The sequence below is a fragment of the Lagopus muta genome, chromosome 18, assembly GCF_023343835.1.
Source record: "Lagopus muta isolate bLagMut1 chromosome 18, bLagMut1 primary, whole genome shotgun sequence".
Lineage (NCBI taxonomy): Eukaryota > Metazoa > Chordata > Aves > Galliformes > Phasianidae > Lagopus > Lagopus muta.
In genome coordinates this window covers 2,127,391-2,150,677 of record NC_064450.1, presented here as the reverse complement: position 1 = coordinate 2,150,677, position 23,287 = coordinate 2,127,391, and the positions used below count along the sequence as shown (strand labels likewise).

Here is a 23,287-nt window from a genome sequence, read left to right as displayed (position 1 = left end):
AGCCCTTTTGAAGAGTTTACTCCCCTCCTGGGTGTAGGTTCCCTTCAGGTATTGATAGGCTGCAATGAGGTCACCCCGCAGCCTTCTCTTCTCCAGGCTGAACAAGCCCAACTCCCTCAGCCTGTCCTCATAGGGGAGGTGCTCCAGTCCCCTGATCATCTTAGTGTCATCTTAATGCGGATGTTCCCCCTTCTCTTGGTGTCCTGTGTCCCACCTGGGCACCTTCCAGATGTAGCTCTGCTCGTGACTAGCAGTTCTGGTACCTGCTGTTAGTTTGGAACATGGGCATTTTCCTCATCCCCCTGTCATCCCGTTGCTGTGCATCAGGGTGTGGGTATCACGTTACTGTAATTGGGTTTTCAGCCCAGGTTTGTAGATAATGTGGGTTTTTGCCAAAGAAAATGAGCAGTGTGAATTGAACTCTGAAGTGGCCTTCCGAAACGTGGTGTTTGAAATGAATAGAAAATCAGATAAGCTGGGAGGAAAGCTTCCTTCTGGTCGAGCTTATGACATAGCCTCATTTTTATGTAATAGTTCCCGTTATAAATAAGTAGTTTTCCTTGGAAACTATTATTGAGACTGATCTGCCTCCAAGCACCAGCCCAGGGGCAGAGCATGTGGGGCGTTCTGTGCTGAGGATCAGACCTGGAGAGGAGCTGCCCTCAGTGTCTGCGTATAGCTGGGGTCGGTGTGAGACCACTTGGGTTTTTCCCACTGCTGAATGATGCCTCACTGTTCTTATGTAATTACAGGGCTGCTTCACTGGAGCCCAGTTAGCTTAGCTGTAGTCCTTTCTGCTGGTTAAACTGCTGTGACTTCACTTCTTACGCCAAAACTCAATTTGATGCTTTATTACAATAGAAGCTGCAACTGTTTTTCTGATGGGTGATGTGGGTGGTGTGTTTTCAATGGAAGGAAAATGACTTGCATAGCTGGAGACCAGAGGGCTTTTCTAAGGGAGGGTCTGAAGGTTTGTGTGCACCATCAGTGCTTCCTCCTTTTGCTGAAGGGAGAAGCCTTCCTCCAAGCTGGCTGTGCCTGTTTTCCAAGCAGAGATCTGATATTTGGTGATGCTGACCATAAAGGAGGGAGAGCCTCTCCTATCAGTGCTCTGTGTGGCTGAAGTGACTTTTCCTGAAGGCCTTTTGGTTACTCCATGCTCTTCCTGAGCTTTCAGTCATTCGGGGCATTTGTCCAATCCCTCCCCTGCTCTTCTGTTCTCAGATTTCTAAAACTTGCTCCCAAAATTGTCTGGTGCTGAACTACAACTGGAGGCTGCAGATACAACCTGATCATTAGTTTTCCATACTGCACCTTGTGTTGCTTCTCTTCAGAGCAGGCCAGGTCATGGCAGGGTGTTTTCTCAGCATCTGAAGCCCAGGGCTGCTGCTGGGAGCTGGGGGCACCTCTTGGGAGCTGCTTTCTGCTGCTGGCAGTGCAGCAGTGACATGGAGCAGCTGGAGGGAATCTCTGTTAGCACGGCATTGCCAACCTGCCAGGCCTGCTGGGTGCTACCAACAGCAAGTAGGTTCAATTACAGCTTTGCTACTGGGCAGCGGCATCAGCAGCTTGAGCTTTTGTATTTTTGGAGCTGTACTGGAAGAGTATTGTTTAGAGAGGCTTTAAGTGGTGAAATGATGTGTATCTTACTGCTTTGTTATAAGCATAAAGCAAACTTCTCACTTGTTTCTTGTTCCACTTTCTGTGGACTACTCGCAATGGAGCCATGTGTGACATCTCAAACCAAGTTGGCAAGGCTGAGGGATCTCCTTATGATAGGCTTTCAAATAGGAAAAGCAATATGCCAGTCCATTAGGAACCTCAGTTATCTGCTCTCAACCTGGCTGTGCTAATTCTGTTTGCAGCAGGACTGATGTCACTGCCCAGCCTCGCTGAGAGTTCTTCGGAAGTTGGAGGCAGTGTAAAGAGGCCTTTTAGAAGCTTTGCGGAGAACAGGCTTGCCCTGCATTATTTGCAAGCTTACTGCGTGAAGAACTGAGCTGCTCTGCAGGACGTTCAACTCTTTGAAAGTAGGGTAGGTAACAGCAGGACAAGAGGAAATGGTTTTAAGTTGAGGGAGGGAAGATTTTGGTTGGATGTCAGGGGAAGTTCTTTACTGTGAGAGTGGTGAGGAGCTGGAACAGCTGCCCAGAGAGGCTGTGGATGCCCCGTCCATCCCTGGAGGTGTTCACTGGCAGGTTGGATGGGGCCCTGGGCAGCCTGGGCTGCTGTGAAATGTGGAGGTTGGTGGCCCTGCGTGTGGCAAGGGGTTGGAGCTTCGTGATCCTTGAGGTCCCCTCCAACCCTGGCCATTCTGTGATTCTGTGACTTAGTGACACTTGACCTGTCCAGAGCAGCGTGTTGGGAAACCTTGTTGGAATGAAGCCGAGGGCAGTTGGTGTGGGGTGCAGGAGCTCTGTGGCCTGGCTTCTCATCCATCTCCAGAACATTTTTCCATGCTGCTCAGCTGTGACAGCCCAACCATTTGTCCTCTGAAGTCAGTAGGAAGACTTGAGAACCACTTTCATTTCAGAGTTGCCGGGAGCCTTTGTAAGGAATATGTTTTAAACAAGTCTCCCAGCACAATGCCTAAAGAAGTTTGAAGAGGAAAAACAGTCTTAGCGGGGATTAAATGGAGCAGCTGGGCACTAAAGCAGCAGAGACTGTCTGCCTAAAGTCATCTGGAGGTGGTGACGTCACCAAAACCAAATGCAGCAGAAAAGCCATTCTTCAGTTGTGGTATAAAAACATTTCATAAGCTGACTGGCACTATTGACTTTAGCAAGAGGTTTGTGTTTTTGAAAGGGAGGAAGCTTTCCAATAGCTCTTGCTATTAATTATTATATGAAAACAAGCTGCAGACACTGAGGAGTTGTAGTCCTGCCCATCTGTCCTTGATAACTTGTGGCACTGATTGCTGCTCTGCTGAAGTTCCCATCGGATCCTCAGGTATTTCTGGATGCAAAATGATGACTGCTCTCCTTTCCAAGCCCAGGTTTGCACAGGAGTTCCTTGCTCACACTCAAGCTGTCTCCTTGCTGGCAGAGGCTGGCGAGCACCTCTTCTGCCTGAAGCTGAGCGCTGATGAGCTGCTAATACAGACAGCCTGAAGCTGTTGCAAGCGTTGTGCTGACCGCTGTGTTGTGTCTGTCTCCTTTCATGTTTCACCCCGCAGTGCCGTGGGTGCTCTTGTGCTCCCAAACAAACCCTATTTTTAAGGCTGGCTAAAGGAGCTGGGAGCTGTGCCTGCTGCTGCATGGTGATTGTTACATGTCGGATGGATGTGGGGAGGTAAATGAGTTCGGTGCTGGCTGTTGCTGTTCAGACTCAGTCCACTTGTTTAATATGTTTGAGGATTGGAAGCCTCCCTTCTTCTGGATAAGAGGGGGAGGAGCAGGGGGAGAGAAAACCAACAGTTTAATATGTTTCAATGTCCCCGTGTGTCTTTCCCCACATCCTAAACATGAAAAATAACAGTAAGCTTCCCTTTGGCCTTGGGGGAAGGAAAAAGGAGTCTCCAGCTGGAATTCATGAAACTTTATTGAATAAATGAGCGGTGTCATGGTTTTGTGGTGGTCTCTCCAGAGCACAAATGGTGTGCTGAGAGTGAACAGCCGTTTCATGCACACTTAAACTGTCCTGAACCACCACCCTCCCCGATAATTCTTCATCCTTCCACGTGGGAGAGAAGCATAGGATAAAACCATTTAGAGAGGAGAGCTGGAAATCAAAAGGTGTATTTTATCCTTTGTAAAAAGAAGCCACCACTTTTCTTTTGCATTTTAACATTGCCTGAAATAAACGGTGTATGTTATTGGTGGTGCTTTTTAAGCGTGGGGCCAGCGAGTGGCTCTGGGTCTGGTGACCCTGCAGTCCTGTGTCTGGCAGTGAGCCTGTGTCAGAGGAACACAGAATCATAGCATGGCCTGGGCTGCAAAGAACCACAGTGCTCATCCAGTTCCAACCCCCTGCTGTGTGCAGGTCACCAACCAGCAGCCCAGGCTGCCCAGAGCCACATGCAGCCTGGCCTTGAATGCCTGCAGGGATGGGGCATCCACAGCCTCCTTGGGCAACCTGTTCCCAAACGTGGTTCATGTGTTTTTTCCCCTCCTGTAACTTCTGCTTAAAACAGCTGCCCAGGCGTTCAGAGGAATGTGCTGTCTGGATGTGGGAGGAGATGAAAGGGTTCCGTGCTCACCGCAGTGCTGTGCAGCAAAGAAGCCTCCATGGGTTGAGTGCATGCAGCTCGTTCTGCATCACCACCTCACCATGCTTACTGCACTATGTGTGCCTTGCGTGGCACTGAGCTGAAGCTCCCACATCACTGTAGCACTTGTGTGAGCCTCCAGCACTCCAGCTGTGGCTCAGTTCCTCAGCAATATGACTCCTCAATTCATCTTCCTGCTTCTGAAAGCAGTTCTGGGTGTTTTATTTTTTTTCCCCCCAAAGTTGACTTGTGACTGTCACTGAATTCTTCTTCCGTGAGAAAATGCAGTGAGGTAAATAAGAAAAGGAGTGATGTTGTGTCCATTCTGTCCACTGTGCCCATTCTCATTTAAGCTGCTCTGTGTGCCGGCTGAGGGGCTGAGCGCATCTCCGAGCAGCCAACCTGCTCCATCTCCTCCAGCTGTCCCTGTGCTCTTTGCAGTGCTGCCGTAAGTAAGGGGTTTCTCTCATCATTGCCTGTGAGTGCCCTTACCTGCAGGGCTGAAAGGAGAGGGCAGCAGCTGCTCTGGGTGCCTTCCTGCAGCAGCTTTGGTGGTGGTGGGTGAGGGGGAGGCTGCTGCCTTCCCTTGTGCTGGGAAGGGGTTGCTTTCTTGGTATTTGTGAAAATAGTGATCCTGATAATCATATTTGACGTGGGTGTCCAGCCTTTGGGCTGCTTTGAGTGAAGGGGAATTGTCTCGAGCCACATCTATGTAGGTCGCTCCAAAAGTAATGCCTCCTGTTTATTTCCACTAAAACAACAACGGATACAAACACCACAATAGTGCTGTTTGATTGAGCAAGTTCTCTGATACAAAACACTGTTTTTCCACACAGTCACCATCGTTACTATGCATTTTTGCCAACAGTGAAGAGGATCCTGCTTGCCGTGTTCATGTGGAGAGCAAAAGGGAAATATATGGGCTTGTTTAGTTTGGAGAAAGGAAGGCTCCGGGGAGACCTCATTGTGGCCTTCCAGAAGTTGCAGAGAACATAGAAACAGGAGGGAGAATGGCTGTTTATAAGGGTGGATGGTGATAGGACAAGGGGAATGGTTTTAAAGTGAGACAGGGAAGGTTCAGGTTGGATATTAGGAGGAAGTTTTTCACACAGGGTGGTGATGCACTGGAACAGGTTGCCCAAGGAGGCTGTGGATGCCCCATCCCTGCAGGCATTCAAAGCCAGGCTGGATGTGGCTCTGGGCAGCCTGGGCTGCTGGTTGGTGACCTGCACACAGCAGGGGGTTGAAATGTGATGAGCACTGTGGTTCTTTTCAACCCAGGCTGTTCTGTGATTCTCTGATCTGGGTTTCTGCACTTTGTAACCAAAGACCTTCATATTGAACAGCTCTGGCTCTCCGGCTTGCAGGTTGCAATCACTTGGAGTTGCATTCTTCCCAGGAGCAATGCATGCTGTGCCATGGCTGTGCACCCAGGGATGCCCTGTGCTTGGACAGAGCCAGCAGAGCAGTCCCTGGCAGGGTGCTGGGGGTCTGCAGGCCCTAACCTGGAAGCAAGGCTGGCGGATCACTACGCACTGCATTCCTCCAGCTACTCCCCATGGGTGCTGAGCACAGTGATTAATACTTCAGCATCTTTGTTCTTTGTTTTCCTTCTAACACGGGAGGAGTTTAAATCACTGCAAGAAAGGGCCTGATGTGTCTCCCATTACACAAACACACAGGGCTGCACTGGCTGGAACCCAACGCAGTTTGTTTTTGGGTGAGGTGAGTGGAGACCTCACATGGACCTTTGGGAAGGTCCATCTCGATGGCACGGCTGTGACGTGGGCATCACACTGCTGCTGGTGGAGGAATCAGAGCTCTCTGCAGCCTGCAGGACGCCCTCCAGCAGCTGTGTGCCCAAAGAGCAGCTCGCCATCCGCATCCCAAATCAAACATGCTGTGTGTTGTCACAGGCTTCGCTCAAAGTAAATAGAAGATGTTGGCTTGCCTTTTAAACTCCTGCTGGGTCTTTCTCTTAAAATAATAATTCTCAGGGAAATATTAATTTGTTCCAGCTTCCATGGAGCAAGCCCTTGTCCCCCAAAGCTCGGTGAGGAAAAATACGACTGCGTAGGTGCAGCTTTGCAGAGCTGGAGATATCGGATTGCACAGTAATTTGTGATTCTCAGCAGCAGCATGTGGCTTCAGAGAAACCCAAGCTGTGATATCAAAGGTGCTCTCTGCCATACACGTAGGAAAAGCTTTGTTCGTGGCTGTTGTTAAATAGTTGTGGTTGGTGTGGGAGTCTGTGCCTTTTATCCTGGGCTCGATTTTCAGGTCCTTGGTCCCAAAGAGTGAGAGCTGGGCATGGAGGAGCAGCAGGCAGAGCAGGGCAGAGCAGCAGGGTGATGCTGGGCGTGCAGCCTGGCCAAGTGCAGCCCTGTAGGAGGGCTGTGTGCTTCCTGCTCGTGTTTGGCACTGAGCGATCAAGGAGGGAACAAAAAAGACTTGCAGCTGAAGAGCAATGCTGCTTCAATAAGAAGGGGAATAAATTTCAGGCTTTTGCTATTTAAGGTCAGAAGACCTTTTTGTTTGAACTGAGAAATAGGAAATTCCAGAGTAGCTTCCAGGAGGCAGAAACTCTTTGTTTTTTAATGCAGAGCTCAGTTTGCTGAAGAGTTTGTGGGCTGATGGGAAGGGAACAGGGCTGGGCCTGGGAGTGTGCTGGGGTTCTCATCGAGGTCTGTGTGCTCCGAGTAACAAACCCCATTTAGAACAATGTTTTTTACAACGTGTAATCCATTAACAACAAGAACAGCTCTATCTTCAGTCTGTGGAGTGGCAAAGCCCGAGATTATTTCAAACCTCATCATCTCAAACAAACAAAGTATTGATTAGATATATATTTAAAAGGCTGCAGGGTTGTGCAGTGCTTAAGGTTGCGTCCAAGGAAGCGAACTTGCAGCCTGGAAGCAATGTGTGCAGCACCCCGAGCGCAGGACATTGCACACAGTGAGCTTTAACCTGCACAGACGTCCACCACGCTGCTAATTTTTTCCTGCTGCTGAATTAATGTCAATGTTGGAAGTATAAACAGTTCCTCGAGTAAAATTCTGTTTGGTTTGCCTCGTCCTGCAGATTAACAAATCTGATTACCGCGTTTAAATTTAATACCCCCAAAATTCCCTAAATGAATGATTCACTGTGAGGCCATGAGCAGATGTAATTATCTATGAAAACTAATGAATCATGTCGTTAGGATATTTTTCCTTGCAGCTGTCTCCAATTAATACGTCTGTCAATTCCAAGAGTTAACATGGCGGTCCCAGCATAGAGGTGCTGTGTAGCTGTTATCCTCCCGTCTGCTCAGTGGCCGCATGGAGTTGCAGGGGATTCTCAGTCACTTTCTTATGTCCTTCCTGGGAAACGAAAAGCAGTGACCAAACGTTTCAGAGCTCATCTTCACACGGCGTTTGGGATGCAGGTCACAGAGCTGTGGCTGCTGTCACTGCATCCCTTCCCCTCTGGCCCGGGCAGGAAAGCTTTCCAGAAGGATGCTCTGGTGTGAATGTAAAGCTTTTCCATGCTGATTCTGCCTGACAATGTTCTTAGCCAGGATAAGTGCGTTCATGTGGGAGGCTTTTGCTGAGCAGCTCTTTTCCTGTGTAAATGAAGCCCGCTTTGCTCAGGGTCCTTTGGTACCTACAGGAGTGGATTAGGCAGTTTTTCCACTCTGCAGTTAAGTGGCGGAAGATGTTGAGTCTTTAACAAATAGCTCAGATATCCTGTAAACAGCTGAGTGAAGAGAGTGAAGTAAGTATTAAAGGGGACTTCCAACAGCCTGAATAGGAGTGACTCTCTTAGGCTGTGCTGATGAGTACCATGCTGTCCTGCCCCAGCTGCTCTCCTTCCTTCCCCTTCCAGGTGGTGAATCTGCTCTGCCTTGTGTTAATTTCATGTTAATTATTTCACCTGTAAGTAACTCCACTTTTCCCAGGATGGGTAACGAAAGTAACAAAAGGCACACATGGCTGTGTGGGAGCTGTGTCAGTGAGCTGGTCTCTGTCCGGGCTCTTGGATGCTGCTGTGTACAGTGAAGCAAGGGTGCATGGCCGTGGGGAAATGCTGCACTCAGGGTTTGAATTTAACCACGTTATCCATGGGGAACTGAGGTCTGCCAAAACCACATGAGCAAAACAAAGCAGAGCTGATAAACTTAACGAGTGCTTTGCCATGCTGCACAATAACGAGCTTACAGCGGAGGTACCCAGAAGGAGAGGTCTGCAGTTTGGATTTCAGGATTGCGAGTTCATGTGGACCAAAGCCAAAGCTGCAGCATTTCCTTCCTGCCCTGTGGCCCCGCGCTTTAGGCGTTGGGATGCCTGTGGTGTGCTGTTGGAGTTGAAGATGACAGACTGTTAGATATTAGGAGGAAGTTTTTCACCCAGATGCACTGGAACAGGTTGCCCAAGGAGGCTGTGGATGCCCCATCCCTGCAGGCATTCAAGGCCAGGCTGGATGTGGCTCTGGGCAGCCTGGGCTGCTGGTTGGTGACCTGCACACAGCAGGGGGTTGAAATGAGGTGATCACTGTGGTCCTTTTCAACCCAGGCCATTCAATGATTCTATGATGACCTGGGCAGAAGGCGGCGCTGCTTGCCTCGTGCTGCAGCCAGGCAAACCCAAGAGCTGCCTTGCACACCAGTGCCCACTTGCTGCCTGTATCTCTGCAAGGCTGCTTGCTGCTGCACGGAGCCTGGCTGTGTGCAGTGGTTACCCCTGCTCCAGAAGAACTCGCCGGCTCCCCCGTACAAATTGCTCTCCTGCTGGGGCTGGAGCCGCTCCACCTCAGGCACACAATAACATTGGCTCTCGGCTGCATTGTGCGCCTGCTAGTGACATATTGATGTGATCTCCTGCGAGGAGAGGTTGCTTCAATTGAGGATTAAGAGGGAAACTGAGCAGATTGCAGGGTATTAGCGGCTTGCTCGCAGTGCTGGGGCAGGAGGAAAAAGACAAAGTTAGGCTTCTGTGATTTCTCTGCAGGCGTGCTGCAGGAAGAATGTTTGCTTTGTGATCCTGCGTGCTGCTGCTGGAGGGATGCAGTGAGGGCAAAGCGTGGGGCAGATGGATGGCACCTCCAGCACGAGCATCTGTCTGCCCTCTGAGCACCTGTAATTGCAATTAGCAGCAATAAAACAAAAAGCCGGCGGGCAGCAGGAGAGGGGAAAAAGTTCAAGTGAATGTAAGCGATAGGTGGAGAGGTGAATGTGTGCCGTGCGTCCTCTTCCGTAACGCACCGATGGCTGTAAAAATAGCAGAGTTAATTTTCAGTGTCTCGGTGATCAAAGCCAGACAGCACAGGGTTTTCCTGTGGGTTCATGGGACTTCCTACAAAAGGCCGGCGTAACGTTTGTTTGTGAAAGTGCAAAGCTACAAGAATTACACAGAGCCAAAGTTTACGAAGGAGCAGCGATTTGTGCTTCTCCCAGTGAGAGTGCGATAGGAGATGTGTGTGCAGCACGACCTCCACAATGATCCTGGCCGCCGTGTTCAGAAAGTGGGATGGTTTGTTGTACCACCTGTATTGCACTGTGTTCTCTCAGCTATTTTAATAGCTAATTAATCTTGATTTGGTTGGATTTAAGAGGGTTTTTTTTTCTTCTTCTTCTCTTTTGGCACATATGTGCAACCTATTATATCATAAATCCCACACATTTCAGCAGATGTCATCCTGATTGTTCCCTACAGCACAGCACACTACTAGTAAAACATTCAGGGTCAGGAACTCGGATTCTTTAACCACTGTATTCAGAGAAGCCAATTTATTGTTCTGTCGCAGCAGAAAAGGGTCATTTCTTTTGGACCTATATCATATTGGCAGCCGATCCGGGGAGGTCACATGCTGGAGGTATTGTGGGTGCATTAATATGTCTTAATGAATTAACGACTGCAGCTCACTGATAGCAGCTCAGGGCACGGCTGGGTGTTTGGTGTCTTTATGTTCCTTGAAGAAGTGTGAGTTATTTTTGTTCTCCTGGTGTGTGCCATGCAAGTCAGATCTCGAGATTGATAGAGGCGCTTCTGTCTGCTAAAGGGCTTCTGTCTGCTGTGCCTCTGTCTGTTAGAGGGTTTCAGGCAGTGTGCTGGGCCGTAGGGATGGACCTTTGTATCCAGTAATCCTGGCTCTGCAGAGTGGGGTGGGTGCTGTCTCACTGATATTGGCTGCAAGGGAGCATAATGAAAACATTCTGTTAAGGCAGTGGTTAAACCAACCCATCGTAGAGATTCCAGTTCCCAACATCTCCCAATGGAGAGCGACTTTTGTTTGCTTGCTTGTTTGTTTTCTCATAGTCCGTCAGGTTCTTTAATAGGTTGGGCTTTACAACCAGGAACTGCTGATGTCAGTCCTGCTGCTGAGCTCCTGGGAAGCTCTGAGTATCCTGGACTGCATACAGTTTTGTTCAGCAATGCAGCTCTGTGTTGCATTGTTTTACAGCACGTCCCTTTGGTAAACAGTGCAGGCTTGTTTATGGTGATAGTTTTGGTGCTGCCATGGCACTGATGTGTTTAAAACTTCCTAAATGTTGTTTTGAAACCACTCCTGTTAGCAAAGGGGGGCCTGAGCAGCACCTCCTGCAACTAATCTGGGGTTTGAGAGGAGGTTCAGGTGATAAAGTAGGCTTGTTGCAAATCCCCAAAATTAGAGATGCAGTTTGATGTCACAGCCATGGAGGAAAGGAACTGAGAGCGATGGCTCTGCCCGACCCGGGGAGCTGCAGGAGGAGGTAGGAGCCTGCAGGATGCTGGCACATGGCCGTGCTGTGCAGATGTGGCTGGAGAGGCTGATAAATCCCTGAATGCCGGGTGGCTGATAGCGATGGAACCAATGGGCATCTCAGCCTTTAATTAAAATCAAACAAAACAACCTTCATGATGAAGATTGTCAGCATTTTGCTGGTAATGGAGAGATACTAATGAGCCAGGGCAGGAGATGAGCTTCTGTTGGAAGAAAGTTTCAAGGACTCCAGTGATGATGGTAGCTGGGGAAGAACCTCATGATGTGACCTCTTGTGAACTGTGCACTGCTGCAAACACGAGATTAATGGGATTTAAATGGAACAAGCAGAGGCAGAGCACTGGTTCTCAGCAGGTCCCCAGCAGGAGGCGTGCAACTGTTCTGAGAAGCACGACGTCACGGTTTTTGTTAGAAGTGTGATGAGCATGTGCAGTATTCTGCAGACATGTAGAAGGTTGACATGGATCCATTGGTCCCAAAAGGGTGTTACTCAGAATTGCAGACCAGTGTTAATGTCCTTGGCCTAAAGAAGACTGCTCTAGGAGCTGGGAGCAACATCCATATCATCTTGAGTGGATCTGTGCTGGGGATGGGGGATAATGTGCCACACACTCCTCTCCTGAACAGGACAAGTGCTACGTTGAATGTCCTGGATTCACAGGGCCTGGATCCCACTGATGGATGGCAGAGCTCAGCCAGAGGGACGTTTTGTCTCAGTGGCATCGGTTGGTATAGATGAATTGAAGGACAAAACGCACTAAATACACTGAAGCATGCCATTAAAAACAAACCAACAAAGAGCTTGCTGACAGAAGAAGAGCTGTAGCAGTTTGGAGATGGCATCAGCGCGTCGCTCTGACTCAGCCCCCAGCACTCACTGCAGGCTGTGCTGCTGCCACGCCGTGGGCTTTGGCACGGTGGGCACACGCAGCCCAGACGTCTCAAGTGAATTGCTCAGTGTTGTTGCCACGCTGTTGGAACACGCGTTTTTGTGCTTGAGCGCATCAGTGACCAAACACAGCGGGGAAGGAGCTGCGCAGAACAAATCGCTGAATGCCAGCGCTGCAGAAGTGGGTGTTTCAGTGTGCTGCCTTTGTGTGCCCTGCTCTGGGTGCATCCCTGGGGACATTCCTTGCACGCTCCTGGTCCCTGCTGCAACGTGCTTGGTGTAACTGCAGTGGTGTGCGTGTGGTAGGTGCTGATGTTATGGGAGCAATCGCTCGCTGTCCTGACATAGTCATCTGAAGATTGAATTTAGGGATGTTTCTTCCCTTGATGTACAGGCTGAAGATAAAGGTGCGTGGCTTGTGGTCACTAAATAATGCTGTGTCATGCTGTAGCCGAGCACATGCCTTCCCTGTAAGCACTGTGACTGCAAGTGAGATGCTTTGTGCTTCCTTCAGTGCCCTGCGGGAACCAGTTGCTGTTGAAGGAGGAATGTGAGCGTGTGTCGGAACTGCTCTGTAAGGAGGGCTGCTGTGGGGCATTCCCCTGCTTAGTGGGAATGGGGTATGCCTGTTATCCCCAAACGAGTAAGCAGAAAATGAATTAGATCCTGCTGGTGTTAAGCTGTGCTTATTGCCAGGGACGCGTGGCTTGGTTCTCTTCCTCTTAAATCACTGCAGCCCGGAGAAGCAGTGGCTGGCTGTGTGTGCAGCTCTGTCCCAATGCCCCCCACCCGGGATCCTGGCTCTCCTGCAGTGTCTCATCCTCACGTCCATACATTGAAGTTTCCTTGCTCTGAGCTTCTGGAAGCCCCATGCATTTCACTGCTGCTCATTGGAGCGCAGCTCACCCTTTCCTCTAACGAATCTCCACAGTGCTCCGTGGGGAGAAATTTAAAAAATAACATGTAAGCTTTAAATAATTTACTATGAGAGTAATTGGGTTTATGCGGCAGTTCATAAACCTTTAGCTGGTAAAAATCAAAGTACCTTAATCTGAAAAGCAGATGGGGGTTGTCAGGGTGAAGGCTTGCAAGGTTTTCAAAGACAAATTGTTTAATTCCTTCACCAGCTAGGAAAATAAATAGCTCTGCTGCTCGATTGGAAACAGAAACATCACAGAAATGAGGCGTTCTTTGCTTTCAAGCATTGTTCCTTCGACAACAAAGAAATCAAAAGGGACTTAGGAGGAAGATGTGATCTGGTTTATGAGAAGTGGAAGGAGAAAGCTTCTAAACCACATTTTACTATTCTTCTGGATTTTCAAGTGCTTCTCCTCCCTCCTTTCGCCTGTGCAAGGCGGCTGTGCTGTGTGAGCCAGCGATGCTCGGGGGTTCGTCTGTCTCTTCCTTCTGTCACAGAGGTGTGAGCCCAGCTGAGCTCTGACTGCACGGCTCTTAGAGCCTCAACACAGCACATGTGCAGTGGGTTGAGAGCTGGGAGCCATGCCCTGCCTGATAATGAGGGCTGCATTTGTACCCCTGTATTAATGCTGCTCACAGTCGGCCCCATCTCGCCAGCACATCTCTCCCGAGCGGTGGCCTTGCTTCAGTAAGGCCAGTGGGCTGATGAGATCGCCTCTCATCTGTGTGTTGTTGTTCAGCACAAAACAACAAAACTCTATTTTTTTTAATTCTTACTGGACTTCAGAAGCTGGCATTGTAAGCAGTGTGCTCTGCCCTGTGAGAGCGACAGTTTTTGCTCAAAGCCATTACCTCAGCCAGTGAGCATCAGAAAATGAGCACTGGCATTGGGTTTGGCTTTCATTTAATGCAGGGCTGGGCACACCGGTGAGTGCTCAGCAGGGTCCTGTGGTGCTGGGGTTGTGCTGGCCTTTGGTCTACATCCCCAGGTGTGTTTGCTGTCCTCCTTCGGCCAAGCAAATGGGGAAAATTGAAGCGAGAAAGAGCATCTCTGGTAGGTTGATCATTGTGGAAACTGCAGCTGTGAGTGGGTAAGAATGAGGTTCTGAGGACCTCCAAGGCTGTGCATATGGTTAGCTGGGGCTGCGTGCCATGGGAGTCTCCAGGCTTGAAACATATGTTGGTGGCATCCAGCTCTACCAGCATGGCTCAGATATGGCCTGTGTGGCGCTTTGGGCCTGCTCAGGGTTGTTCATGGCCATGTGTCATCTGCCTCCCTGGCAGCACCCAGTCCCACAGTGCTATGTGGGTTGCATGCTGTCCCTCCAGTCTTCTTGAAACCGTGGCTGCAGTAGGCTGAGGAAGTTGCTGGAGGTGGGAACACCCAATTTTAAAGACATTTAAAGCAGCCAAGCCCACAGCTGATGGTGGCAACAGCCTCTGCGAAGCTGTGCTGGACTTTGTAAGTGAGGCGAGGACAAGAAAATAAAGAAGCAGTTCCTGTGATGATGTGAAGTTATGCTCAAATAAATCATCTCCTGGTGGTTGGCGAAGCACCCTGAGAAAAGCAGTGTTTTCTGCCTGGCTCGGCCATGCACTTTTTGCATCACACACTGATAGCAGCAGCAGAGCAGCTCAGCACACGTGTTTGTGGTGTCTGTTCTCTTCTAGGGTCTAGAGTCTGCAGAGCAGTCGGTGTTGGGAAATGGCACCAATGAAGAGTAGGAAAGGGAAGGGAGCTGCTGAGCTGAAGGCTCTGCTCAGTGGAGGTTCCTAAATACTGGGGGTTAATGAGGAGGAGAGTTCTGGTGCTGGGAGGCCAGGAGCTGTGGCAGGTGAGACTTCATTCAGCATTCTGCTGAAGCTCCCAGAGCAGGGCAGGTGCCTGCAGCTTACAGCTGGAGGAGCAGCAGCTGGCTGGGTGATGCAGCGGGCGCTCAGGTGTGAGGCTGGGGAATGTGACCAGCATAGGGGTCTGCCAGGGCTGCCCTCCTCCTTCAGCAAGTTTGTCAGGAGCTGCTGAACCAATCTGGAGGTGACAGTTTCCTGGATGGCATCATTACCAGTGATGAGGTGTGGAGGCACCACTGTGAGTCAGAGTCAAAATAGCAGCCCGTGGAGTGGCGACATGGAGAGTCCCCACTGAAGAAAAAGCTCAAGACAGCAGTCAGCAGGTAAAGTGATGTGTGGTGTCTTGTGGGGTAGGAAAGGGGCAATCATAGAACCATGGAATGGCTTGGGTTGGAAGTGACTCCAAGGATCATCAGATTCCAACCCCCCCTGCCACAGGCATGGCCACCAACCTCCAGATCAGGTTCTAGACCTGGCTGCCCAGGGCTCCATCTGAGCCTTCCTGGGGGCTTTTCTTCTGAATTTTGAGGTCTGTGCTAGGACTGTGCATGCTGCTTGCCACGAGTGGTGAGCAGGCTGTCTGTAGTGCTGGATGGTGCAGGTGCTGTGTTCCCCAGCTTAGGTGGTGAAGGAGCAGTGTTACTCTAATGAAAATATCTGTCACAAAGTGTTGCTGTGTGTCTCGTTTCCGTCTGACAAGAAGCAGGTGAGCAGAAACACTGTGCTTCAGCTGAGTTGGTGATTAGCAACCAGCCTGCTGCCAGGCTGCTCTGCGAGCCGTGAAACCCGATAAGAGCTGGTCCACAGCCCTAAGAACAGGCATTTCCATGCACAATTACTTCAACTAGGTTTTAATCTTATAATAGTGGCTTTTGTTGAAAGGTCCTGCAGATAGGGGCTCAATCTGCTGCATGGGTGCGCGGGAGGTGGTGGGACGGCAGCACAGAGGTGCCCACAGCGCTGATAGCAGCAGTGCTCTGACCTCGTGTTTTCTCCTTAGGCGTGCTTGCTTTAGTTTGGAGCAAAACTTGTGTGTGCTCTTGTTCGTTTAGGAACCAGACAGGAAGGAGGAGGAGGGATCTGCTGAGATGCTCAGGGTGAGGGTGCAGCAGAGCTCATGGTGCAGGGGTCAGGAAACCAGAGCTGAAGGAACGAAGTAATCTGCAGAGCCCAAAACAAAGCTCCGAATTGTGCGGTTGGTAGGAAGAGAGATTTAATAAAGTGCTTCAATAGAAAGCGTAAGAAATAATTGAGTTGGACTGCAGGGTGTTTTGTGAACGGAGTGCTGACAAGAGAGTTAACCAGCCGGCCGTGGTCACCCAGCTGTCTGCTGGGGATGGGCTGCTCTGACTGCAGGCTCCTCGGGAGCCCAGCTCAGCTTTTTTCACTCAAAAACGAATAAAAAAAAAAACCAACAAAAATGGAATTTGCTTTTTAGCAGCTCATCTACAAATGTGAATGAATAAATGGTGCAGTGTTCAACAAGTGTTACGTTCACACTGTGCTGCGTTAGCTGAGATGCTTCAGTGGTGTGCTGTTATCCTGAGGGCACTGGTGAGACTGATACTTCTGTTTATGTTTTTACCATTCTACAACCTCTTGCCACAGGTGCCATCTGTGCTGCTGAAGTTTTGCTTTCTATTGAGACGTGGCTGTAAGAGTTTCATTCTCTGGAGCTCTTGTTGCTTCCCTTCTGCTTTGTGACAGTTTTCCTATCAGACCCAGGAGAAATGGCAGCTGAAGGACCTTGGCTCTCTTGGAGTTTGAGGGGATGAGGCACTGACTCCTCTAAAGGCCAGCTCTAGGAAGGCTGCAGTTTTCTCAAGACATTTGGTGGTGGCTGTAGAGGTCAACCTGCACAATCTACCCATGGAACTGGGGGTATCTCTCTGTGGGCTTTTGTGCTTCATAGAAGAGACAGGTACGGGCACCTGGCTCTGTTGGGCAGTGAGATTCATTTCTTGTTGTCTTGGGACTCTCTGCATTGTTTGGGCTTTTTTCTGTTTGCTTTCCTGCTGAACTGGGCCCAGGGTTAATGCTGAGTTGCTGTTGCCCTGACAAGTTCTCTTCTTGGAGATTTACAGCTCGGCCGCTTTAATTCGCCAGGCTAATGCTTTGGAATGCAGGTTGACAGTCCAGATGTGAAACCTTTCTCCTTAGAAAGAAAACAAAGGATTAAATGTGTTTTAAGAGGGTTTGAAAAAATAATTTAAGATTGAGGCCCAGAGCCTCACATCTGAAGTCTTAAAATACTGCTGCTAGCAGCCAGGCTCAGCTTCAAGATCTGGGGACTTAAAAGCGTGTCATCTTTGGCCGGGGTGCAGGTAGCATTTTGGTGTTCAGTGCACCTGTTTCTGCACATGGAAAACGCTTCATAAACTCTGTAAAAGTATCAGATAATCAAATCTTTGCAGAAATAGTGCAGGAAAGGGATGGCTGTGGCGTTGTTTCTGCTCAAATGGTGAATGCAGCTTTGCAGTGATGGGTGGAGAATGGGGAGGGCTTGCTTGGAGCCGAGTCCCAGTTTCCCATATTAATTGATGAAGGTGCTGATTGTGCTGCCTCTTTCTTTCTGATTTGACCAACTGAGCCCTGCTCAGTCTTCAGAGGGGACCTGCAGATGGGCTTATCCTCATTCCCAGGGTTCTCCTGCTCGCTAGAAGGTCCAGGTGGTGCAAGGCGACTGCAGCGGCTGTTCATCAGCATCCACATCCCTATCTCTAAAGCATGAATGAATTGGGAAAGGGTATAATGGTGTGCAAAACATTTTTTTTTTAGAGCGAGGCACAATGGCCTCGGCCAGGCCATTGAATCCAATCCTTTGTGCTCAGGAAGATTTGTACAATGCATCTATCAATTAATATCCTTTTGGATTTCGGAATTATTTGGGTTGGAAATGATCCAGCAAGCATTCATTGTCCTTTTAAAGAAAAGATGAAAACATCTTTCACTTTCTTCCAGCCCATATGGAAAGATCAGACCTTAGGAGCCCGTACTACCAGATGTCCGAAAGCAGAGCTCCTCGCCTCCCAAGTCAAAAAGGGCAGATCCTACAGGGCAGGGCTTGCTTGGCTGCAGGAGGAGTAGAATGAGGCAGAGAGCAGGGCTCGGCGTTGTGATTTATTAAAACTGGGGCTGCAAAGTGAAACAGCGTGTTGGTTTAAACTGGGAGACAGATAACTCGTTGGTGTTCCCTTCTGATTAGGCTTAGGAGGCCCCTGCAGACCCTGGGTTTAGCAATAGTGGAGGCACATCTGTGCTCTGCAGGTATCCATCCTTGTCAGGGAGAGCGCTGCCTCTGCACCGTGCCATGGGGCAGCTGCTGGGCACCGGTGTGCTGAGAAATGGCAATAACTAATAGCAAAAACTCCTTGGGGCTTTTCCCGATCTTTCACACCTTTCCTGGTACCAGTACTTTTTCTAAAACAAACAAACAAACAAGATGTAAATTAAGTAATTAGAAATAATGACTTACACCATGCACGCACAGTTATTTTCTTGCACTCGGCTGCAGGAAGGCAGTGTGCTGGCCTGCAAACAGCTGCAAAAGCAGCACAGTAAGCAGCAGTAATCTCTTCGGTTTGATAAACTGTGTATTTGTGCAGCTTGATAAAGTGGAGGCTTAAGGTTTCCTTCCTGCACTGGAGTTCGTCACGCAGGAATTCAGAAGTCGTGCGCGGAGGTGAAAGCAGCATTTCGCCACGGTGGTGTGAAGTGTCCTCCAGGCACGCTGCGGAGTGGCACCGAGCCCTCTGCTTTCTGCAGCTTGTGCCAATTAATCACTCGTGGTCCTTGTAACGGATGAACCAGGGGAAGCAGAAGGCCGTGGAGGAGCAGCTGGGTGAGGGCTTCTCTGTGCAGCAGCCTCCCCTGGCTCGGCACAAACCCGTGGGCACGTGGCCACGCCAAACACGCTGCTCAGTCACAGCCACATCTGCAGGAATCCATGGGAGGCATGGGGAGAGTTGGCCCGGCGCTGGCTGCAAGGAGGGGGGAAGGAAGCAAAGCATGAGTTGGGGCTGCTGGGACTCAGCGCTGTCAGGTCACCTTATCTGTGGAAGTTGTCCTTCCACCCTCCTTGTTGTTTTAAGCACTTCTGGAAGCAAGCAGAGCTTTTTCCATGGCTGCAGATGTGGGGTTTTTGAGCTGTCCATTCCAGAAACGTTTTTCAAGTGTTGGACCTGACTGAGGTGAGAAGGAGCAGGAGGAATGCTGCAGCAGCACTGCAGTGAATATTGTTGCCCTGCAGCTCAGCGGGTTCCTGGTACCTGCACTGAGCCATTAGCTGCTGCGTCCCCATTGCTAATTGCCTCCATTCAGCACTGATTTCAGAGGAGCCCAATGAAGTGTGTCAGCAGGAGATGAGTCCCAGGTGCCTGGACTGACCTGAGCTCTATCAGCTGCTTCCAATACTGTGGCTATGAAGCACTTGCAAGTTTGCTGGTTCCTCTTGTGATTGATAGACCAATTCTGAAGTGTCTTTCCTCCTTGTTAGTGATCTGAGAGGATAATGCCATGCAGCTGGCCGCAGCATGGTGCCCTTGTGCTGGGTGCTGTGATGCTCGGTTGGCTTGGTCCCAGCACCAATGGCTGCTAAAATGGCAGTTTTGTTTTATAGCATATTTTAGTGTAAAGAAGCAAACAGAGCCTTCCTTCTTCTGAGGGTGAAGATGAGTGGCTGTGCCAAAGCTGTGGTGTGGCCGTGTCCTTCATGCTGGGTGCCATGAGCTCACCGCCCCGTGCTCAGAAAATGAATGGAATTGGAAGGGAAGGAACCTGCAGTGCTTAACCCCATCCCTAAAGTCAGCATCACATCAACACGTTGAGCAGTATTCCCTTTTGGCTCCTCAAGTTGCACTCCATGTAATAGGTTTTTGGTCTCTAGAACACCACTGGTCATTTTTTCCAGTCTCCCTTAATCTGCTTCAAAATGCAGAGCGCTTCATATCCAGTTGTTAAAGAACTCTCATTTTTGGGACTGTGGCAGCCATGAAGTGTTTCACTCACTTTTAAGCCTTGAAAATTGTGGCAGGTTGGAAGCAGTGCTGGAGTTAACACTTGGGGAATGGCTCAGCTGTGTGTTTTGGACATAGCCTCCTTGAGTTTGTGCAGGGCTAGCTGCCTGCATCCTGCTGGGCACCGCGGCCTGCGAATGGATCCCATTGGAGTACAGCCACAGAATCATAGACTGGGATGGGTTGAAAAGGACCTTGAAGATCATCTCTTTTCAACCCCCTGCTGTGTGCAGGTCACCAGCCATCAGACCAGGCTGCCCAGAGCCACATGCAGCCTGGCCTTGTGTGCCTCCAGGGATGGGGCATCCACAGCCTCCTTGGGCAGCCCATTCCAGTGCCTCACCACCCTGTGTGTGAAAAACCAATTCCCTGCTCTTCCCCCAGGAATTCTGGCCCCGGCCATTTATAATCACTGCTCTGAGCTGCGTTAGAGCTGGGGCTGTTTTGCAGGCATGTTGTGAGAAATGAGCTTTGGGAAACTCAGGATGCCCCATTGCTGGGGTTGTCCATGTGCCACCTTGTGGTCCTTTGTGGGGTTCTCCTGTTGCCCCATTGCTCTGTGGGGTTGCCTCCAGGCAGCACAGCTGAAGGTGGCTGTCATGCAGAAGTCCTGAACGCAGCGTTTTAGAAATTGTGCTTAGGTTTTGGATCAGGGGAAAATAAACAAGAGCAGAGCTGGAATTAGCTTCTGTCCTTACATGCCGTGCTGTGGGCTTCCACAAAACAAACCTGCCGCAACAGGAGATGTGTTTTGGTTGGCAGGCTGTTGTTGTATGAATGTGAGCAGCTTCCAGCACTGTTGTGCTCTGGGCTTTCCTAGAGATGCCCGATTTATGGCTGTTGTTCGGTCCCTGAGTGGTCTGACTTTCTGCTCAGAGCTAAGTCTGTCAAAAAGCAGTTCCACAGCATTGTCCCTGTGACCTACAGCTTTGCTGGAAGTGCTGAGAGTGTGGCCTATACATCTTCACCTCTGTATAGCTGGAGTGCTCAGATTCCAGATGAGAATACAGGTCATCCACAGAATGATGGACATTTCCGTGGGGCAGTGCGTGCTGCAGGGACGGGTGGCAGCATTCAGCAGTGCTGCACTGGGTGACCGTGCTTGTCAGCCTTGTGCATGGTGAGTAAAGGGAATGGTGCCTTAGAGAATCACAGAGTAATTTCCATCAGGAAGATGGGAAAAGATCTCCAAGATCATCCTGTCCAGCTGTCCTAGCACCACTGTTAACCACATCTCTCAGAGCCACACGTCCATGCTTTTTGGATGCCCCCGGGGACAGTGACCCCACCACCTCCCTGTGCAGCCTGTGCCAATGCATCACCACTCTTTCTGAGAAGAAATTGTTCTAATATCCAACCTGAACCTCCCCTGGTGCAACTGAAGGCCATACAACTTGCTGGGAAGAAAAGGGAGGAACGGATGACCTGGCTTTGCGTTGAGATGCTTTTGCTGAAGGAGACTTATCTCCTTCCAGATAACTGGCAGAGGATGCTGCAAGAGCTCTATCACATCCACAGAGTTACTGCCTGCCTTATATCACTGCAAGTTCTCAACACATCTGGGCTGAGAACGCTTCCAGTAACATTAAAGTGCACTGTTTTGGTTGGCACACTGACACGGTGGTATATGCCAATTAGTAATGGCTCTTGGAAAGGGGCTCTTGCAAACTCGCCCCAAACTATTCCCCAGAGAAATTATTCAATTAAGTACAACTAAAATTAATGTCCATGGGTTTTGTTCTAATAAAACAAAATAAGCAGCTGGAAAAGGGAAAACTTCTCAGTGTGTGCTTTTAAAATAACTCTCACTAATAACTGTTTGCTGGAATCGGTGCTGCTGTTTGTTTTCTGCGCTGCTCTTTGTGAAAAACCCGGTGAGCACTTCTGCAGCTGATGGCCTGGAGCTGCTCCTGCTCACCGGGGTGCAATTCCAAACCACGGCTGCCTTCGAGAGGATGAGGTGCTGTGTTTGGCATGGCAGTGTCAGGGCTGGACACAGAGACAACTTTCCCCTTCCCTTTCCCTTCCCTTTTCTTTCCCCTTTCTTTCCCTTCTCTTCCTCTTCCCCTCCCTTCCCCTTCCTCTCTCCTTCTCCTCACCCTTCCCCTTCCTTTTCCCCTTCCTCTTTAGTTCCTCTTTCCTTCCCCTTTCCTTCTCTTCCCCTTCTCCTCCCCTTCCCCTCTTCCCCCTGCTTCTTTACAAATCCATCCCTCCTGGGATGAAGAGCCCTTCAGAACCCAGCTGGCCCAGACACCATCAAACCCCTGGAAATTAGCAGAGCAGCAGAAAGCTGAAATGTAAATAGGAACACATTGGTTTGCTCCTTTTAGCGAAGTATTTTATGAAGTTCTGCCAAAGCACAGATGAAATATCATCGGTTGAGCTGGGAAAGGTGGGTAAGGGCTCATCCTGGAAGCAGGCTCCATGGGAAGCAACAGTGTGCAGGAGTAGTGCAGGGCAGAGGTCGGTGTGAGGGCAGTGATGTGGGGTTCCTGGAGCTGAGCAGACCTGGAAAACCAGGTGCTGTCTGCAGGGGTGCAGAGAAATTCCTGTTCCTGGTGCTGTGGTTGTCACTGTTTCTCTCCTTTCTGCCTTGACGTTGCAGCTGGCGCGTTGCACAAAGGTGCTCTGGGTTTCTGATGTGCTTCCATTAGTTGTAATCTTCACTTCATACCGCTGGCATCTTGAACAATGCTTGCTTTCCTATTACCATGTAATTACGGGGTTTGGACATACAGAGGTTGGCGTTCAATATATGATTCATTTCTTTGGTATTTACCTCCTCCTGAAGCACTGAGACCTGATGGAGGGAGAAAGGCTGCTTGGCTGCTGTGCTGAATTCCAGCCTTATTGTAGGGTATTTTTGGGGTTTTTTTTTTTTTGCATAGCATAAAATGTTATGGCTTCAGCTCTCTCTGTGTTTTTCTTGAGGCTGACTGCAGTCCTCCAATACTCACAGTGGGATATACCATGGAGATGGGTTACTCATTGATAAATGCTATTGAACAGTCTGTAATTGTGAACCCACCAAAGAAAGCTCTGGGAAGGAGATGTTTGGCCATTCACACTGCTCCACAGAGCACAGACTCCAGGCCGAGTGTGTATCCCTGAGGGCTCCTTTGGTGCCTGGCTTTTGGGTTCCCTACAACACAGACAGAGAGTGTGACCCAAGGGAGGGGTCACCAAAATCAAATGAAGCTTTTTAGGTTTTTTAGATAAAGCAGAATATCATGGAAAACCATGTGTGAGGGCAGGGAGGAAGGGAGCCTGGTTCTCCCCATGGGAGGAGGTTCCTCCTGTGCAGGGCAGGGAAATGCCTGCAGCATTCTGCTGCTCCTGGCTGCAGAGGGAGCGGGCAGAGCTCAGGACATAGGCCCCCAAAAGTCAAATCTTTCAGAATATATGCCTCCAAAGGTCTAATATTTCAAAATACAGCAACCTACTCTGTCTTATCACTGCTTGCTTTGCTGTTTCCTTTGCCCACAGATGCACTGCTTGGGGCTGCAGCTCCTGGCCGTGAAGGGCAGAACAGCTGTGGCTTTGTCTGGTTGATGGATTCAGGATCCTGGCTCTGGAGGTGCTTTTACTTTGCTGAATAACATCTATTGCTATCTATTAATGTTCATAATCACTTGAGCATAAGCCCTTGGCCTCAGAGCACAGGTA

General features: G+C 49.7%; 1 protein-coding gene across 2 annotated transcripts in view; it reads left to right on the top strand.

The window, feature by feature from the left end:
• The window catches only part of STX8 (syntaxin 8), a 78,636-nt gene that overhangs the window by 24,120 nt on the left and 31,229 nt on the right, over positions 1–23,287 (top strand). Inside the window, exon 7 of one of the 2 annotated variants that reach the window (XM_048965162.1) lies at positions 1,866–2,051. The exons of the other annotated variant lie outside the window; for it this stretch is intronic. Coding sequence (XP_048821119.1) covers positions 1,866–1,999 — 134 coding nt within the window. The 3' untranslated portion in view covers positions 2,000–2,051. Of the gene's footprint in view, positions 1–1,865; positions 2,052–23,287 lie in introns of those variants that run through there. 2 annotated transcript variants of the gene reach the window in all.